At 44.1% G+C, this 18,826-nt stretch overlaps 2 protein-coding genes across 3 annotated transcripts in view; both read left to right on the forward strand.

Moving 5' to 3' along the window:
• The window catches only part of RAB8A (RAB8A, member RAS oncogene family), a 7,011-nt gene extending 1,598 nt beyond the window's left edge, over window positions 1-5,413 (forward strand). Inside the window, exons 2-4 of the mRNA XM_048499019.1 lie at window positions 1,202-1,267; window positions 3,266-3,316; window positions 4,744-5,413. Coding sequence (XP_048354976.1) covers window positions 1,202-1,267; window positions 3,266-3,316; window positions 4,744-4,836 — 210 coding nt within the window. The 3' untranslated portion in view covers window positions 4,837-5,413. The remainder of the gene's footprint in view (window positions 1-1,201; window positions 1,268-3,265; window positions 3,317-4,743) is intronic.
• Window positions 5,414-6,960: 1,547 nt separating this feature from the next.
• Window positions 6,961-16,920, forward strand: LOC125432446 (protein FAM32A-like). 2 transcript variants are annotated; one of them, XM_048495962.1, is made up of 3 exons: window positions 6,961-7,117; window positions 16,448-16,592; window positions 16,767-16,920. In XM_048495962.1, exons 1-3 carry the CDS (start codon window positions 7,041-7,043, stop codon window positions 16,860-16,862), a joined length of 318 nt encoding a protein of 105 aa, XP_048351919.1. In that variant the 5' UTR covers window positions 6,961-7,040; the 3' UTR covers window positions 16,863-16,920. The 2 variants fall into 2 exon arrangements, with proteins under 2 accessions (XP_048351919.1, XP_048351920.1); XM_048495963.1 differs by having other exon boundaries at window positions 16,693-16,819.
• Window positions 16,921-18,826: the final 1,906 nt, after the last annotated feature.

Consider the following 18,826-nt stretch of genomic DNA (forward strand, 5'->3'; position numbering starts at 1 on the left):
CCCCTGAGCTAGGCTATCTGTGCTGATGGGCTAGAATCGCCAACAGTTCTAGTTGGTTAGCGATGGCGCTCTCCTCTGGCTATGTGCAAGAGCCTCCTAATTCAGAAGATTCATCGCACCAGATGGCAACTAAAACACTCAGAACAAAGAATGGGATATATTTCTGCTCTCATAAGTGGGAAATAGGAGGGGAAACAAGGTGGAGAAAGGAGCGGGGGGCTAGTGGATGGTAAACCACCACTGCCTCAACAGAATAACTCCATGTGGGTGTTGACCTTTAAGGCCTTACGCGGCCTGGGACCCTCGTACCTTCGGGACCGCATTACCCCATATGTCCCAGCTCGGCCTCTGCGCTCAGCAGAGGCAAATGTACTGGAGGTCCCTGGCCCCTCGATGATGCGGCTGGCCTCCACTCGGGCCAGGGCCTTTACGGCTCTGGCGCCGGCTTGGTAGAACACTCTCCCGCCAGCTGTCCGGGCCCTGCGGGACCTTGGAGAGTTCTGCAGGGCCTGTAAGACTGAGTTGTTCCACTGGGCCTTTGGAGAGACCAGCCGCTGAAGGTGCCCCAGCACCCTCCCCTGCTTTCTATGAGTCCCTAACATTGTCGGGACCCATTATTCTCTCCCTATTTCTTTTTAGGAGGGTCATGTAAGGATTTCGCGGGGCACTGTTTTAGCTTAAAATTGCTGTTTATATTGTATTTATGTTTTTATATTTGATGTTTTTATACATGATGTTTTGGTGCACCGCCCTGAGCCCTTCGGGGATAGGGCGGTATATTAAATCTAATAATAAATAAAATAAAATCAATCAATCAATCTTACAGGCCCTGCAAAACTGCATCAAATGAAGGAGCAACTTCTGTGAACAGCATTTTCCTTCACATCATCTAATTATGGGTCACAATTAAGACATTCCTAAACAAAATAACGTCCACACCGTATCTTTTTAAAGACACCCCTTCTGACAATAAGCAATGCGGGTGTGACTTTGAATTGCTGCAACGTTGAAATTTCCCCGTGGTGTAGCTGCTCTGACTGGGCAGGGCCGGGCATTTTCACATTTATGACCATGCCCTTCACATTTATGAGCCCTTTGGGGGAGGGCAACTTATAAATCGAATAAATAAATTAAAAATGTCCACCCCATGCCCAACTGTGATTGTGTCATTGACGTGTGATCTTTCCTTCTTTTTGTTCAGCTGGCCCTTAGTTTTGGAATTAAGTTCATGGAGACCAGTGCGAAGGCAAACATTAATATAGAGAACGTAAGTGTTAACTTCTTGTCTATGTGCTGAGGTGTTTTCCAACAGTGACTCTATCTTTTCTTGTTGAAAGGAGGCCCTGCAGAACTATTCCACCGACAGTGGTGCTTTCCTCTGGTGCAATGAATCTTCTGAATTAGGAGGCTCTTGCACAAAGCCAGAGGAGAGCACCATCACTAGCCAACTAGAGCTGTTGGTTATTCTAGCCCATCGGCGCAGATAGCCTAGCTCTTTTCCCCAGTATGACAGGAGAGCCTGTGTTTGTGGAGCTTTGTTTCCTGCCCTTTCGCTTGGATGCTTGAGGGACTGGAGCACCTTCCCTATGAGGAGAGGCTGCAGCGTTTGGGACTCTTTAGTTTGGAGAGGAGACGGCTGAGGGGGGATATGATTGAAGTCTATAAAATTATGCATGGGATAGAAAATGTTGACAGAGAGAAATTTTCTCTCATTCTCACAATTAGGACTGATAAAAGGAAACACTTCTTCACGCAACGTGTGATTGGTGTTTGGAATATGCTGCCACAGGAGGTGGTGATGGCCACTCACCTGGATAGCTTTAAAAGGGGCTTGGACAGATTTATGGAGGAGAAGTCGATTTATGGCTACCAATCTTGATCCTCTTTGATCTGAGATTGCAAATGCCTTAACAGACCAGGTGATCGGGAGCAACAGCCGCAGAAGGCCATTGCTTTCACCTCCTGCATGTGAGCTCCCAAAGGCACCTGGTGGGCCACTGCGAGTAGCAGAGAGCTGGATTAGATGGACTCTGTTCTGATCCAGCTGGCTTGTTCTTATGTTCTTATGCAAAGCAAGGCATAGCCAACTTTTTCATTCAGTCCCAGTGACTTGAGTTGTATTCAAAGAATAAACTTCTCTGTCCAACAGTGGAAGTACAGTGCTCCAAAACAAACTCCTTAGTGTGCAGTAAGGCAAGTTGAATCCAGTGAGGCGCCAACATCCCTTTCTGATCTCCAGCTTTTGGTGTCTGTTGTGCGGAGAGGAGGGGAAGGAGTTTGTAAGCTGGGCAGCGCAATTCAAGGAGGATATTGACACGCTGGAACAGGTCGAGGGGAGGGCGAGCAAAATGGCAAGAGGTCTGGAATCCATGCCCTTCGAGGAGAGACTTAGGGAGCTGGGGATGTTTAGTTGGGCAAAGAGAAGGTTAAGGGGTGACATAATAGCCATGTTTAAATATTTGGAGGGATGTCATGTTGAAGAGGGAGCAAGCTTGTTTTCTTCTGCTCCAGAGACTGCGACAAGGACTAATGGGTTCAAGGTGCAGGAAAAGAGATTCCATCTAAACATTAGGAGGAATTTCCTGACAGCTAGGGCTGTTTGACAGTGGGAAACACTTCCTCAGAGTGTAGGGAGTCTCCTCTGGAGGTTTTTAAACCAAGGCTGGTCTGTTCCTGCATGGCAGGGGGTTGGATTGGATGGCCTTTGGGGTCCCTTCCATGATTCTAAGCTGCTTTGAGACTCTTTGAACTGTTACCATCCGGCAGACGATACAGGTCTATCAAAACTAGGACAAAGAGGCTTAGAGACAGCTTCTACTCTAGAGCTGTGGCTATGCTAAACTCTGCGGCTTCGTGTTGATGTGTTTGGGGCTGTGTAGGGATGGGTGGAGGAAGGGGAAAGCGAGGATGGGGTATGAGTCTGAAATTGTGTGCATCGAGGAATGCTGCTGTAAATTTCGTTGTGCATGCACAATGACAATAAAATGCTTATGCTTAACAGGAGAGAAGGGCAGGGTATAAATCTAAACCCTTCTTGTACAATCTTTCCTAAAGACGATAATGATTGTATTGTCATGGCAGCAGATCCATTTGGGGACTGACAAACATGCCTTTCTTTTTTTATTTGTTTCTGCATGTACTCTAGGCCAGCTTGCAGAACACATGTGAAGTGCTCTGGAGAGGTCAGCAGCAATGGAGGAGAGAGCCCCTAGCAACAGCACATTTCCCTATCAGCATGTTAATTGTGTTTTTTTTTTAATTTTAGGCGTTTTTTACTCTTGCAAGAGACATCAAAGCAAAGATGGACAAGAAACTGGTGAGTTCACTACTTGCAACGAAGCCCCTGTTTACAGACAGATGTGCCAAGGTTATCATGGCCAGGCACCGTATGAATAAGTAAAGTTGCCATATTCCAGGTCAGACCCTTGGCCTGTGTAGGCCAGAACTGTCTGCTCTGACTAGCAATGTCCCTGCAAGATCTCAGGCTGAGCAGATTCTCTTCCAACACCTGCAACCCGAGACCTTTCAACCAGAGAGTCGGAGAATCGAACCGGGGAACTTAGGCATGAAGAGTCCAGACTCTGCCACTGAGGAGGAGAATCTTGCAGGAGTCCAGTTTAGAAGTTAGAAGTGGGTGCCTTGTCCTCTTCCAAGGCACAACAATTGATGGATTCACCCGCAGAAGTTTGTTGGAGCAGCTCTGAACAGGTGATCAATTGTAGAGTTGGTTAAAAGTTCTTCCCAACCTGCTGGGAAGCTGGTCGGCCTTCCTTCCAGCCCCAACAAAAGCCACGTGTGCACCCAAAATCCAGAGCGCAGTTTGTCGCTGAAAGATAAATAGGCTGACTTGAAGCAAGCAATGCATAAGCTGTAGGGGAAAACAAGACAAGTTTCCAATCCAAAAACCTTTATTAGGCATAAACCAAAAGTACCATACATTTAGACTACAAGAACAGGATCACTGTTATGTATCATGTAGAACATGAATTAAAAATGTAGCAACTGCTTCAGAAATTTCTACATTAGGGCTGTTCAATAGCTTAGACATTTTTAGTTTGTCTGAGAGAAACATAAATTCTAGAGGTAGTAAAGCTCCCAGATCGGTTCTAATATCATTATACCTCGAACAGTAAAGCAGGATGTGAGGGACTGAGTCCATAGCGTTGGGACAGTACCGACAACAACGCTCACTTTGTGGGATGTTAAGGAAACGACCTTGAAGATAGACAGAGGGGAATGAGTTACACCTTGCTCTGGTCATGACCCATCTGCACTTATAGTTAACAAGCTGTTCTAAGTATACAGCAGGGCTAGATTTCGGGGGTGTGATCCCAAAGTATAGAGAGGAACAGGAGCTTTGTGCAGCACTCAGGAGAGATTGGTATTCCTGATCGTACAGTCTGATCTTTAGATGATGGTAAATTTCCGTGGCGGTAAGCATATGAAGAGACTCCCATGAGAAACCCAAGGAGAAGACAAGACAAGTTTCTTGTATGTATTTTCCAGTAACACCTGAAGCCACCTCACACGGAATCAGTTCCTTGGCTTATCCAGGTCATTATTGTCTACTTAAGACAGGCCGCTGCTCTCCAGGTTCTCAGGCAGAGGCCTTTTACTGCCTGATTCTTTTCATTGGAGGGGCTGTCGAGGATTGAACCTGGGGCCTTTCCCATGCCAAGCAGATGCTCTACCACCAAGCTACGGCATCCTCCCCTAATTCCGGTTATTTGTTTGCCTGTTTAGGAAGGCAACAGCCCTCAAGGCTGCAGCCAGGGTGTAAAGATCAGCCCGGAGCTACAGAAGAAAAGCAGCATTTTCCGATGTGCCCTTCTCTGAGGGGTGCCGCTATAGCATGGCTACGAGGACTGACTCGACTTCTTGGAATGCTCTTGCTTGCAGGGGTTGTCCCTCTGTCTCTGACCCCCTGCAATGCACCTTGTGCCTATTAGGAGGAGATTGAGAAGGCAGTTTCTTTTCTTGACTGATTCTTGTGAACTAGACAGTAGGCTGTCTTCTCATGGCTTCTGTCTGGAGGAAAATATGCTGGGCATTGGGGAGAGAGACGAATCAAATGATCATCTGAAGCAAATTTTGTGAACTCTTGAACCTACTAGAAAGAAGTTACGATCGGAAGAATTCTAAATGGTTTCCCGCAGAAATCACAATCTGTTCTAAGGGTGTGGGACACAAGTTTATAGGGCTTAATTGTACAGTTAGCTCTAAGCACTGTTGTTGTTTTTTTAAATAACAGACCCGTGCCTTCATTTCAGGGGGTCACAAGGCTCAAGTTTCCCTTGCACAAAAAGGCACCTTTGTCTACTCCTGGTGTGCTCTTGCCAGTTGTTCTAAACATTCCCATTGTAGAAGTTGCACAGTGCCTCAATACAAAAATAAATCTATTTTTTTAAAGAAACTGCAGAATGCTGTCATATGCAAAGCATGGGGACTTGCTTTAGCACCTTATAATGGAACAGCCACTGTTTGGGTGGACCTTGCTGGAATTAAATCGGGGAGGATGGGTGCATGAGCTTTGAGCTGGTGACTTTTCTTGTTTGCTTACATGCCATGAAATTTGTATGCCCTGACCTTCTTGTGTACTAAATAGAGAAGTGGGTCTCTCTTGTTGAGTTTGCCTTCTCTGCCCGATGAGGTGTTCTGATCAACATGAGAGCCTGTCTTTCCAAGTATGCCAGTTTTGAGACAAGAACAGACAAGAGATGTTAAAATATGTTCCAGTGGCTGGAATTCTCTGAACCACTCAATAGTTAAAAGCACTCAGAAGCTAGATTTGTGTCACAGTCTGCTCTTGTGTATGGATTCTAGTTAAATGTTCCACTTGTTTACCAAAACAAACTCAAAACCCACTGAATGATTTTACAATAATATGCAAGTAGCTCAGTTGTAAGACCTGTGTGTGTGGCACCAGTGCTTCTACTCAGTATCTCATGCCTGCTTTGTAGAGGGGACATTTGCAACAGAAAACATCCCCAATAAGACGCAGAGGTGCCTCCCTCATAGGCGGTATATAAATTGAATAAATAAATAAATAAATAAATAAAAATAATGGCCCCGTGACAGGCAGAGAAAGCCAGCCAACGCATGCTGAAGTAGACACATCACACTGATGTCACATTGCTACTACCTGCTTATGGATCACACCTAGTGCGGGGACAAAGGAAATATAGCACCCTGGTGTGGCCCGGAGGATGCTGTTTAAGGAAGATACCCCAGGGCAGGTTTGAGTCCTCTCCTGCCACCAAATTCTCTTTTTCTAGGTGCAGGCAGGGAAAGCAACACGACCAACCTAGACACAGCAGAGGCAATATGGGGGGACCACCAAAGATCTCTTCCACACAACAAATGTCCAGCTCTTAGGGTGGGGTGCTGTGTGGTTTCCGGGCTGCATGGCCGTGTTCCCGCAGCATTCTCTCCTGACGTTTCGCCTGCATCTGTGGCTGGCATCTTCAGAGGATCAGATGGAAGATGAAGATGCCAGCCACAGAGGCAGGCGAAACGTCAGGAGAGACTGCTGCTGGAACACGGCCACACAGCCCGGAAACCACTCAGCACCCCAGTGATTCCGGCCCTGAAAGTCTTAGGGTGGGGTTTGGGAGGCCCAGCGTTTGGCGGGGCGGAGCTAAACATGCCGGTGATCTAATTGTTAAAGGTTATCCCGAGTGACTGGTGGGGTCGCAGGAGGAAGCCGTCGTCACCGCCACAGCTCGCATCAGCAGCAGCCTCTGCAACCAGCGTCCTGGAGGTGGCCATGGGGGGGGGGGTCCGTGGGGGGCGGCCACGCCGGGAGAAGTTGGCACCCCTTCCCCCCAGCCCTGCTTGGTCAGCCCCGCCCCTCAAGCGCTTCACGGCACCGGCCGGCCCGCCCCCCCCCCCCCGCGCGCGGGCTGCCACGGCCGAAGTCGGCCACGGGGGTGTAGCTCTCGCGCCCGGAAGCCTTAGCTCAACTTCCGGTTTCGAATTCGTAGCCCCTAGTGGTCGACCCGGAAGCATTTGCTTGGCCGGAAGAAAACGGAAGTGCGGCCATGGCGGAATACGAGGCGGTGCAGACGGGGCCCTTGCGGCTGAAAAGCGGGGCTGGCGTGGCCGCCCCCGGAAAGCGGTAGGTGGCCACCAGTCTGGCCGGCCGGCTCTTCTCCCTGCCCCGGCCGCTGCGGTGGGGGGCGAGGGGGCGGCGTGTGGCGGGCGACGACGGGCCTGCGCCGAGATGCAGACGAGCAGCAGCAGCCGCCTGCCAGTCCCGCTACGGGGGGGCTGCCGTCCGCTTGGGCGTGCTGCAAGCAGCGTATGATGCGGGAGGGTCCCCTGCAGGCGCCTTGCCGAAGGCAGCTATAGGCAGGTCTGGCTCTGGCCGGTGCCTGGGTGCGAGACCTCTCCCCACCTTCGCCTCGCCTGCCAGTTGGCCAAGAAAGGCTGCATTTCAGTGAAATCTATATATATAAAAAGCAAACAGTGACTTTGTTAGTCACTCCCGAACGCCGAAACGGCTGGACGGCCCCCACATTTTCACATGACGTTCCTTCCTGTTGCGGGCAGGTCATCGGACCTTCAGATCGCCGAAAGTCCATACCTGAGCCAGGTAAAACGTCTTTTTCCTGGCGCACCGGGCCATGAGGCTGGTTGTGTTTAACTGTCACCCTTAGAATGTCCGTGCAGCCTGCATGTCTGTGGCCTGAGGGCTTGGGCTGAGGGCTTGCCTTAGGATGTCCATTCAGATGGGCAGAGGTGAGCAGTGAAAACAGTAAATAGGTAACACTGTTAGGTAATACGACTGGAAGTGAAACACATACACACTTTGTCGCGTGAGACGTCAGGTGGGGTTCCCCCCCTCACACGCAGGTAACTTTCACTCTCTGTGTCTCACACACTGCTACCGCATAACACACATACTTTCATACACATCCAGCTCATCCTCACACACCTCACTCTGCCCTCCCTCACATCCAACCACTACTTACCCACTTCCTCACCCATATTCGCCACAGCTCTCTTTTACTAAAAGCGAGCTGCAGTTTGCCTTTTCCTTCTAAGAAAATCTGCGGGGTGGGGGCGAACCAACACTACTGGCTCCGCTTCTTTTGCACATGGCCCTTTAAGAACCCAGGGAGCTGGCCTCGATCTGAGCGCCACCCTGCCTCTGCTGCCTGGGATAGCCTCCTTGCCCCAGTTCTGCCTTCCCCAAGCCAGGACTGTGTGTGTCAACCAGCCTCATGGACAGTGGGATTCGCACTCTGTTGTGGAATGGAAAGGGTTACCTTATACTAAAAAAAACCAAGACAGCACCATATAACAATGTGCATTGAAAAGGGAAAGAGGGATTCCATTTGACCACCCCAAAAGGCTATGCTGCGGATCATTAGCCCTGCATGGACATCTGTGTGGGTTGCAGACTGTGATGAGAAGGGCAATTGCCACAGCAAAGCGTGGCTGGGCTCCACTAGTAAGTAATAAAATCTTCAGTGGTCTCCAGTGAGAGAGAGAATCCTTCTCGAAGTAGCTGCCAATTAAAAAACACAGTATGGCAACAAGCCATTAAAAACATATGCCATTAAACAAGTAGTATAAAAATTATCCATAAGTCAGAAGCAGACTATTTTAAAAGCGAATAAGATCAAACCCCTAATTAAAATCCTAACAATGCATATTTTATCCCGGAACTCTAAAAAGAGTCTAAAGTAGGTGCTAGAAGTGTTTCCTCAAGAGTTCCATAAGGCACCAATAGAAAATCCCTAGTCTCCAGTTGACAGCCTGCCTCACCCAGAAGGTCGTGGCACAGCGAGTAGTACTAGCGAGGTGGATCTTAACTGCCTGACTGGATAGTATGGCAGGACGCAGTGTTTGCCACAAGAACAGAATAGTTGCCAGCCAGTAAAAATACCAACACTATCTTGCTATGCTTTCACAGAGAAAGCACAACAATTTCTTCCTGTGGCCCTTAAAACATTTAATGTAAAAGTTTGCCTCTCTAGCATCTCTGCCTCCCTCTGTGTTCCCCTCCCCCCGGGCAGCAGCCACCCGGAGCACAGGCGCCAGGCCTGCCAGCCGAACCTCCTTCTCACCACAAGTGGTGCATACATGTTGTGCCTAGTGGCCCAGGCCAGCCTAGTTGTGTGTGTGTGTGTGTGTGTGTGATTTTCTGCCCCCCACATGAAGAACTCTGTGTGTGCGTGCCCACAGAGAGGGCTCCGAGTGCCACCTCTGGCACCTGTGCCATAGGTTCGCCACCACCGGTATATATTGTCCATGTCCCAGAGTGGGCACCCAATCAGTAAGTGTTTCAGTGGTCCTTACAAGTGCAAAGGTGTGGTTGACTGCACGTAATGCGGGTGGGGGTTTTCCGTCCAGGGAGAGATTCAGATTTTCATTCCCTGCAGCAGCAACAGTCTTAGTGAATGCAAACCCTGTATCTGGGTGGAATCCATTGTCCATGAACCTAGTATGGCATTGGCCTTTGATTCTAGTGTTTTGGCAATTAAGCCAGGTTCTGTTAATTCTTAAACTATCTTGGTGCTTGTGGATTTCAGTGGTCTCCCTGTGTAGTCTGAAATAGTAACCTTCATGGACAATAGTATTGGTGTTAATCTTTAAGGCCTTACGCGGTCTGGGACCCTCTTACCTACGTAGGACCGCCTGGTCTCTATATGTCCCACGCCGGTCTCTGCGCTCAGCAGAGGCCAATTTGTTGGTGATCCTCGCCCCCTCTATGATGTGGTTGGTTTTCCACTAGGGCTAGGGCTGCTTACAGCCCTGGCCCCCTGCCTGGTGGGATTGCTCTCCCTCCAGCTGTCTGGGCCAAGCGGGACCTTTTAACGAATTCCTACAGGGCCTGTGTAAGACTGAGTTATTCCGCCGGGCTTTTGGAGAGTCCAGCTGCTGATAGGGTGCCCGGAAACAACTAAGGCCCGCTGTTCCCTCTTGGAGGAGTTTTTAATAGCTGGATGCCATCTGTATTTTAATTGGTTATAGAAATTGAACGCTGCTTTTAATTTTATATATGTTTTATGTATCCACTTGTTCTGTTATTGTTCTAAACCGCCCTGAGCCCTCCGGGGGAGGGCGGTATAAAAGTGGAACAATCAATCAATAAACAAACAAACAAACCTTCCGAATTGTCCAGAATTTCAGTGTTTTCAAATAAAACATTATGTCCAGTTTTGTTTAGAGCATGTTCTGCTACTGCAGATTTTTCAGGATGGTTAAACTGACCATGTCTTTCGTGCTCCTTAATACGAGTCTGAATGCTGCGTTTTATCTTAATTTTCTTTGTATTTTGTCTTGTAAATATTTTTGGTACTTTATTTTAAATCTTTTTTAAAAAAATGCTTTATTATAGAAAGAGAAATGAAGAATAATACAAACAATCCAATAACACAGAATTGTAATTAATTATACATAGCTAGTACATCTTCATATCATACAAGTTAGTAATTAATGAAGATTAATCAAACATCCAAGAAAGGAAAAAAAATAGTAGAAGAAAGAAAGAAAAAAAACATTCTAACAAAACTTCAACAATTCTATTCATTATTCTTTAATTGTACTTCCTTCTGTGCGTACTCTATTTTTAATTTAATAACTTTAACTAAATACCATGCTTTGGATATGGTATTTTTTATTTAAATACATTTTCCATTGTTCCCATTGACTTTTGGTGTTATAATTTTCTTCTAACACCTCCTGTCCTGGCAAATGCGCTATCTTAATCAATTCTAACATCTTCATGTTCCAATCAAATATTGATGGAATAATTGGACTTTTCCAATTTTTTTGCCAGAACTATTCTAGCTGCTGTTGCTAAATACTGAAATGTTTTCCTTTTACCCATATCCGTAATGCTATTACACATCCCCAGCAGATATAGTTCTGGGGAACACTTTATTTTTATTTTAAGCATATTCTGTACCTCAATATGAATTTGTGTCCAAAACCTCTTAATTTTTTTGCAGGCCCACCATTGATGAAAAAAAGAGCCATTTTCAGAGTCACATTTCCAACAAAGCGCAGGTTTCTTCGTAATTTTAGCTATTTGGGTCGGCGTAATATACCACCTATATCTAATTTTATAAAAATTCTCTTTTATATAATTACTATGCGTAAATTTTAAACCTGTGTTCCAAGTTCTCTCCCAATCTTCTAATAATATTGGGTGGCCCAAATCCTGAGCCCATTTAACCATGTAATCTTTTACAACCTCCTCTTCCAGCTCTAATTCTAAGCACATACTATACATCTTTTTAATTAACTGCTCATCTTTTTTAATTAAATTCATTTCTAATTTATCTACTTCTCCATGTGTCCAGAACGGCTTAGGTTCTTTTGAAAAGATATCGTATAGTTGATGGTATACCCACCAACCTAAATTCCAACCCTCCTCTTTCAGTTCTTCAATAGTTTTAAATTTGTACATAATTTCATTATTCCTCTGATCTTTTTTCAATAAATCAGAATATTTAATCCATCCTTTATCTAATATATTTTTATTCAGTAAGGCTTCATGAGGAGAAAGCCACATGGGAGTACATCTAAATAGAAGTTTCCTGTACTTCTGCCAAATTCTATAAGTAGCATATCTAAATGGGTGGTGTAGAAATTGCTTGTTAACTTTTTCTTTTTGGTACCATAGGTAAGCGTGTATACCAAATCTCAAATCCGCTCCCTCTACTGTTAAAAGATTATTATTGTTCAATGTGAACCATTCCTTTAACCAGACAATGCAACTTGCATCATAATATGATATTTTAAATTTGAGACTTGCAAAATGCCCCCCTCGACTCTTGGAATCAGAGAGTGTTTTGTAACGGACCCTCGGTTTTTTTCCACCCCATAGAAATTTAAGCAGATCTTTTTGCCAAATCTTGAATGGTTTATCCGTTTTTATTATGGGTAAATGCTGAAAAAGAAATAATAATCTTGGAACTACATTCATTTCTAAGTGCTGTTATTTTCCTAATAAAGTTAATTGAAGCTTAGACCACCCTATCCTAGATCTTTCTCTGGAGTCTTCTTCCATACAACCTCATAATTATTTTCTAAAAAAGATTTAAGATTCAATAGATGTTTAAGTTTCAATTCCCAAATATTTTATTTTAAGATGTGATTTTTCCTCCCCATTTTCTCTTCTAAACTTTTCTTATCTCGAACATCCATATTTCTTTTGTAACCAATATCTGGGTCTTCTGTTTGTTAACTTTCAAACCAGATATTAATGATTAAATTCGGTCCAAAATTAATTTTACATAACCCAAAGCTCTTGAAGTGGATAACTTCCAAAATCAAAACAAGGTCATCCGCAAAAGCCCTAATTTTATAACATTCTTTTTTGATTTTAACCCCTTCTATATTTGGGGTCTTTCTGATTTTATCAATGAGTAACTCAAAAACTAAAATAAATAATAACAGGGAGAGAGGACACCCTTGGCGTGTGCCACATTGTATCTGGCACTCACTTGTCCTCTCCCCATTCACAATTATCCTTGCATGTTGTTCCAAGTAAATTTTTTCTATCCAGTTTATAAATTTCAGACCAAATTGTCTCTTCTGTAAGACTATCTTAATTAAATGCCAATCTAAACTGTCCAAATGCTTTTTTGCATATCCAGAAATAAAAGCGCTTAGGTTAAGCTTTCTATCCGGATGATTTTCAAAATATTCAAATACATAATTGATAATAACTCTAGTATTTTCTATTGTCATGTGGCGCTTTGGGAAGGAAACCAGATTGATCTTGTGGGTATGAAAACCCTCCTGAAAAGAAACTTCTTTTAATCTATTTGCTAATATTAGCAACAAAAATTTTGTAATCTTGGAATTAGTAAGGGATATAGGTCTGTAATTAGCGAACATCAGTTCTATCTTTGTCCTCCTTGAATAAGCGAAATATTAGCCCCCTTCCATGTGCAATACTGGGATTCCCTGAATGTGTATATCATTAAACATTTTAACCAAAAAGTCTAATAGTTCATCACAGAACTTCTTGTAGAAATGATTAAAATACCTATCCGGACCCGGGGTTTTATTTAACTTAAGTTTTTTAATTACTCCATATATCTCCTCCTTACTAATTTTCCTATTCAGAGATTCCCTAAGTTTTTCATCTATTGGGTCCATGGCAAATAGATCTAATAACTTATTATATTCTTCCTTATTAACCAACTGATCCTTCTTTTGGTATAATAAAGAATAGTATTTAAGAAATTCATCTTTGATCAGTTCATTATCTATAACGATCTGATCCTTTACTTTTAATTTTCGGAATCCACTTTTTTCCGCTCTTTTCTTTCTCTTAATCTCCATGCAAACCATCTATTAGGCTTGTCCTTTGTTCTGAAAACATTCAATTTGTCCTTTTTTCTAACATATTCTTTTTTATATACATCAGTAGTAAGTAGAATTTCAAATTGATATTTTAATAAAGCAATAGTCTCCTGTACTTTATTTTTATTTTGAGTTTTAATCAGTTCTTGTTCTTTTTCTTTTATTTGCCTTTCTATATTTAGTAGATCAGCATTTTTTCCTTTTCTTATCCTAAACCTATGACTAATTAGAATCCCCCTTATATAAGCCTTAAAGGAGTCCCAGATCAAATTTCTCGGGTAAACCTCTTCAGAATTAAGTACAAAAAATTCTCTAATCTTATCTTTACAATCAATTAATGTACATTCATCCAAAAGTAAACTACTATCTAATGACCATCTAAATTCTTGTTTCCTATTATTTTGGTTTATCTTTAAAGAAATTGGTTTATGATCTGAAATAATACTTGCATGAATTTCTGCTTTATATATCCACTTCATCAATACAGGTGATACCAAAATCATATCAATTCTAGAACCCATATTAAACCTAGATGAACAGAAAGTAAAATCTTTCTCTCTGGGGTGTTTATAACGCCAAACACCAATAAGCTCTAACATTTCTACCCCCTCAAAAAAATGTTTAGGCAGTTTCCCCTGCTCATTGGAGGTTGCAGGTGTACCCCCATAGTATTTGTCTGCATCCACGTTCATCACCCCATTCATATCACCCATTAACAGAAAACCATCATATTGTAATAAATATTCTGAAACTTTCAAAAATATTTCACTAAAAAATTCATTTCCCCCCGTATTGGGAGCATAAATTCCTACAGTCAATATATTTAAACCATTGATAATAGTACTCACTAACAAAAAACGTCCTTCTAAATCTTTATAAACTAAATTAGGCTTATACTTTTCCTTAATATACATCACCACACCTGCCCTCTTCCCCTTATTTCTAGCCGCTACAAAATCAATTCCTAGTTTTGGGTTTTTAATAAACCGAGTGTCCTTACCCAGTATATGAGTCTCTTGAATGCATACAATTTGCGCATCCTGTTTTAACAAATAATTAAATACTTTTTTCCTTTTCATTGGGCTGTTTAAGCCATTCACATTCCACACGAGAATATTCATACTTTATTATATAATTGAAATACAACCTAAGTATAATTAAAAATCAACACAAACACAAGCCCTTCTAGAGGGCTCTGCTACCCTAGATACTTACCTATAAAGGGAGATAAGATAAAGAAAAAAGCTAGTATTCCTTAACAGGGAGTTTTCTCGGAGTAAGAGAAATAGAATAAGATCTTATCTACTTTTTTTTTGTGAAGTTCTTTTTTTAAATTTTCTTCAAGAAATCAACTGCTTCTACTTACTTCAGTCACAACTTTTCTACCTCCCTTAAACTGGAAGATGAACCAGTCCCTTCTGGGAATTCCCGCCTTATAATAAATACTCTTTTTTCTGTAGAGTTGGCTTGTTAGCTCGCACATATTCTTTTCTAGCATTCAAGATTTTACTGGAATTATTTCCTTCAGAATAATGATTTCTTTCCCATCCACTTTCTAGTCTCCCATCTCTGTAATGCTCTATGCAAAATTTCTTTCATTTCTAAATGCGTACTTTCTCATCCAATGTCACAATCACATCCCGAGGAAGGTTTTTTCTCTTTCGCAGTACTAGAATTTAATACCCTATAAGTCTCATCAATCTCCAGTTCAACATCTTTTGCCATTCTGCCAGTAAATTCTGCCAATATTTCCACCATTCTAGCAGTTAAGTCCTCCTTGTCCTGTTCTGGAAGTTTTCTGAATCTTAGGAATCTCTCTTTGTATTTCATTTCTAACCATAAGTTATCTAATATATATGATTCCTTCTCCTTTTCCAGTCTTTCAACTCTACCGTCCAGTTCTTCTAATTTATCATCCATATGCTTGACACTATCCATCAGCTGGTTTATTCCATGTTCTAAAGTCCCAATTTTTTAACTTCCACTTTTATACCTGATAAATCCTCTTCTATCTTCTTAACTTTGTCATTAGTCTCCATGATAGTGTTTGTAATCAAGTCCAATTTAGCCATCATTTCATTAATATTCAGCTTATCCGGAGTGCTCACTTGGCTTGTTGACTGACCCTGTCCCACAGGTTGATTTCTATTATTCTTCCTTGGAGTCATCTCCCTTTTCCTCTGCCTCCCCCAATTTGTAAAGATGTAATTCCGTCAGGCACACAGGGGCTATGCAGGATCTTTTCAAGTTTAGAGCTACTCCTTATATTTGTAATGCACTTATAGTCAAGCAAGTCTCAGTTCTTTAATAGGTACGCTCAGGCTTTTTTCCTTTAATATCCTCGCTCATTCAAGCCTCGCAGCAATGCGTTCCTGGCGGAGTTAGGCCTAATGGCCTCGGTTTCAGCTGGGAGATATCCAGAGGTTAAACAGGCTCTTGCGGAGCTTTGCCCCTCAACGCCAGGCTAGACAGGACTCTGGACCTGTAGCTGCCCCACTGCCACCGGGACTCACCACGCCAGTCGTCACAGCCAAGCCCCCTTCGGAGCGGGGAGAGTTCTTACGCGACGCCGCGTCCGTCCGGAGCTCCGGAGCCGCTACCGGCCTTGGATTCTTTGCCCACTCGGGCCTGAAGGTTTCCTGCCGTCCCGCAAAAAGTCCGTACCCAAGAAGCTGCCCTTCGATGGCTCTTTATACCTGAGCTTATATGAGAGCCCACAATCCTCTGCTACTGCTCAAAGAGTTGGGGCTTGTTTAAACCCCGACATCTCGGATCGCTCACGGAGCGATCTTCCTCCATGAAATCGCACCGGAAGTCAAACGGGAGTAGAATTAGCCATGGAGCCTTTATTTTAAATCTTTGTACTATGCCATTAAAGGTTATCTGTTATCACCAAGGTGTTCAGAGCCTTAAAGGTAAGGACCAGCCCTCTGACTTTGCTGTGAGCAATCAAATTGCCATCTCTCATCTCCCCCCAGATCCAGCATATAATGAAATGTAAATGACTTGTTCTTTTTAGAGAAAAGCAGGGATCATTTTCTCAATTTTGTGGGCTTGAGTACAAATGGCACAGGATTTGATTTGGCCAGCAAATGTAATACAGCTTGTCTTTTTGCAGGAAGAAGAAAAAGGACAAAGATAAAAGCAAAATTGTGGATCAGATTGTGAGCAGCAAAAACCAGGAGGAGGAGGAGGAGAAAAAGCGAACTCTGGACAAGCGGACTCCAGCACAGCTAGCCTATGAGAAGATGCAGGAGAAGCGGGTAGGCGTGGAGAGGGTTTTGAAATAAGTGGCAGGGACTAGGTGGGACAGTTGATGGAACTAGCAAGACTTTTCCACCCCTTTTTTTTTTTGCTTTCAAGCCATGAAATGTGAACTTAAATCAGCATAGGCCTTGATGAAACAGACGTAACTGGAAATCTCTTTTGCCCTGCAGCAAATGGAACGGATTCTGAAGAAAGCCTCCAAAACCCACAAACAGAGAGTCGAGGTGAGATGCTGCTTGCCAAGTATGAGGACAGGTGCAGTCTGACCACATCCGGGATGGGAGGGGACCTTCTGCAGCAGGTTTAAGGGAGCACCCATTGCTGTTTTTGTGCTGTTCTGTTCTGCTTGTCAGCCCAGATGACATCAGATTGTACAAGGTGGTGCAAATCACAGTAGATTACGGAGGCCTCCAAAAAGATATCTTCATACTGGGCCAGTGGGAAACATGAAAACCATCTACAGCAGGGGTGGGCAATTATTTTTTCCATGGGGAGGACGCATATAGAAAACTCAGAAAAAGGCCATTGTGGAGGGCCGGGCCAAAAGGCAGGGGGGCGAGGCGTTGAAAGCCCCGCAGAAGCCGGCGCAGCCAAGGCAACCGGCTTCTCGCGGGGCTTTCAAAGGCTCCTCAAGCTCCCCAGCAAGGCAGGGAGGCGAGGCGGCTTTTGAAAGCCCCGCATGAAGCCGGGCAGCCAAGTGCAACCTTGGCCTTCTCGCGGGGAGACTTTCAAAGGCGCCTCAGCTTCCCAGTTAACGGCAGGGGCCGGATGTGGCTCGCTGGACATCGTATAATACCCAGGTCCTGATCTACAGTTATATGCTGTAACATGGCTAAATTAGGAGGAAAATTCTCACTTTTAATTCTCACTCGCTGGGATCCCTAGAACTATGGCAGGGACCGATCTGGCAAAGAGATCACTCGGGTCACTGGCAAAAAATGCCAGCGTAAAGTGAATGACCAACCAGCAATGTGAAGAAGATAAATTATGTGCTAGGAATTGAGGGGGAAAACACTGTGGTTTAGCTCTGTGAAGCATCTGCATTTGAAAAGACAAGTATTAGCATATCATTAAACATTTATATTTGTTAGTTCAGTTAGGGTGGGAAAGGATGATCAGAACTATTATGAGATTGGAGATCATTATAGCGCGTGAGTACTTTTCTTCCTTCCCATAGTACTAGAACTTGAACCCAATGAAGAAGAAGAGGAAGAGTTTGGATTTATATCCCTCCTTTCTCTCCTGCAGGGGATTCAAAGGGGCTGACAATCTCCTTGCCCTTCCCCCCTCACAACAAACCCCCTGTGAGGTAGGTGGGGATGAGAGAGCTCTGAGAAGCTGTGACTAGCCCAAGGTCACCCAGCTGGTGTGTGTGGGAGTGCCCAGAAGCTAATCTGGAATTCCCCAGAGAAGCCTCCACAGCTCAGGCGGCAGAGCGGGGAATCAAACCCGGTTCCTCCAGATTAGATACATGAGCTCTTAACCCCCTACGCCACTGCTGCTCTCAATGAAGTTGATAGGTAGTAGATTCAGAACAAAAACTAACTCTGGAATTCACTGCCATCGGTTTCATTGAGGACCACTAGCTTAAAGAGGAATTAGACAAAGTCTTGAAAGGTATCCCTCGATGGTTATTAGACATGTTAACTTAATTAGAACCTCCATGTTTCAAAGCAGTAACCATCTGATTGTTGTCAGTGTTTGGGGAACCACAACAAAGAAAGGCTAGGGCTTCTATAAGTGATGCATAACCTTTTCGAGATCAGAGTGCCTAAACTGCAAACCCAAACCCACTTATTGATCGCGAAGTGTTAACACTCACGGCACTTTAACCCAACACTGAAGTTTTAGTTTAGAAAAAACGGTTGGCTCCGGTGGGCGCATGCGTTATCTCGGGAGTAAGTTTTGGTGGTAGTTAGTGGCCTTTGTTTTGAAGCAACCGTGCAACATTTCCAACGGGTGAATCACAACCCTAGGAGAGTTTACCCAGAGGGAAGCCCCATTGCCAGCAAACTGCTTACTCCCAGGCAAAGTTGATCACGCTTTAGTGCTTCACATAAAAAATCAGTGGGGTTTAACAGCGCTTACCAGTGTTGTCTACACTGCTTCCACAAAACTAGGTCTTAGGTTAAATGCTAATAATCGCGCCCAGTGGCCCAGGGCCAGCCTAGATGGAGGGGGGGGGGCGACTCTGCCTGTTCGTACCCACAGAGAGGGATTCGAGTGCCAC

This window comes from Sphaerodactylus townsendi, linkage group LG05, assembly GCF_021028975.2.
Source record: "Sphaerodactylus townsendi isolate TG3544 linkage group LG05, MPM_Stown_v2.3, whole genome shotgun sequence".
NCBI classification, from domain to species: domain Eukaryota; kingdom Metazoa; phylum Chordata; class Lepidosauria; order Squamata; family Sphaerodactylidae; genus Sphaerodactylus; species Sphaerodactylus townsendi.

What these genes read in the sequence shown, in the direction of transcription:
- LOC125432446 (XM_048495962.1), top strand. Translation starts at nt 7,041, where the DNA reads ATGGCGGAATACGAGGCGGTGCAGACGGGGCCCTTGCGGCTGAAAAGC. An exon ending in GTGGCCGCCCCCGGAAAGCG is followed by an intron (nt 7,118 to 16,447) that starts GTAGGTGGCCAC and finishes GTCTTTTTGCAG; the next exon opens with GAAGAAGAAAAAGGACAAAG. An exon ending in AGAAGATGCAGGAGAAGCGG is followed by an intron (nt 16,593 to 16,766) that starts GTAGGCGTGGAG and finishes TTTGCCCTGCAG; the next exon opens with CAAATGGAACGGATTCTGAA.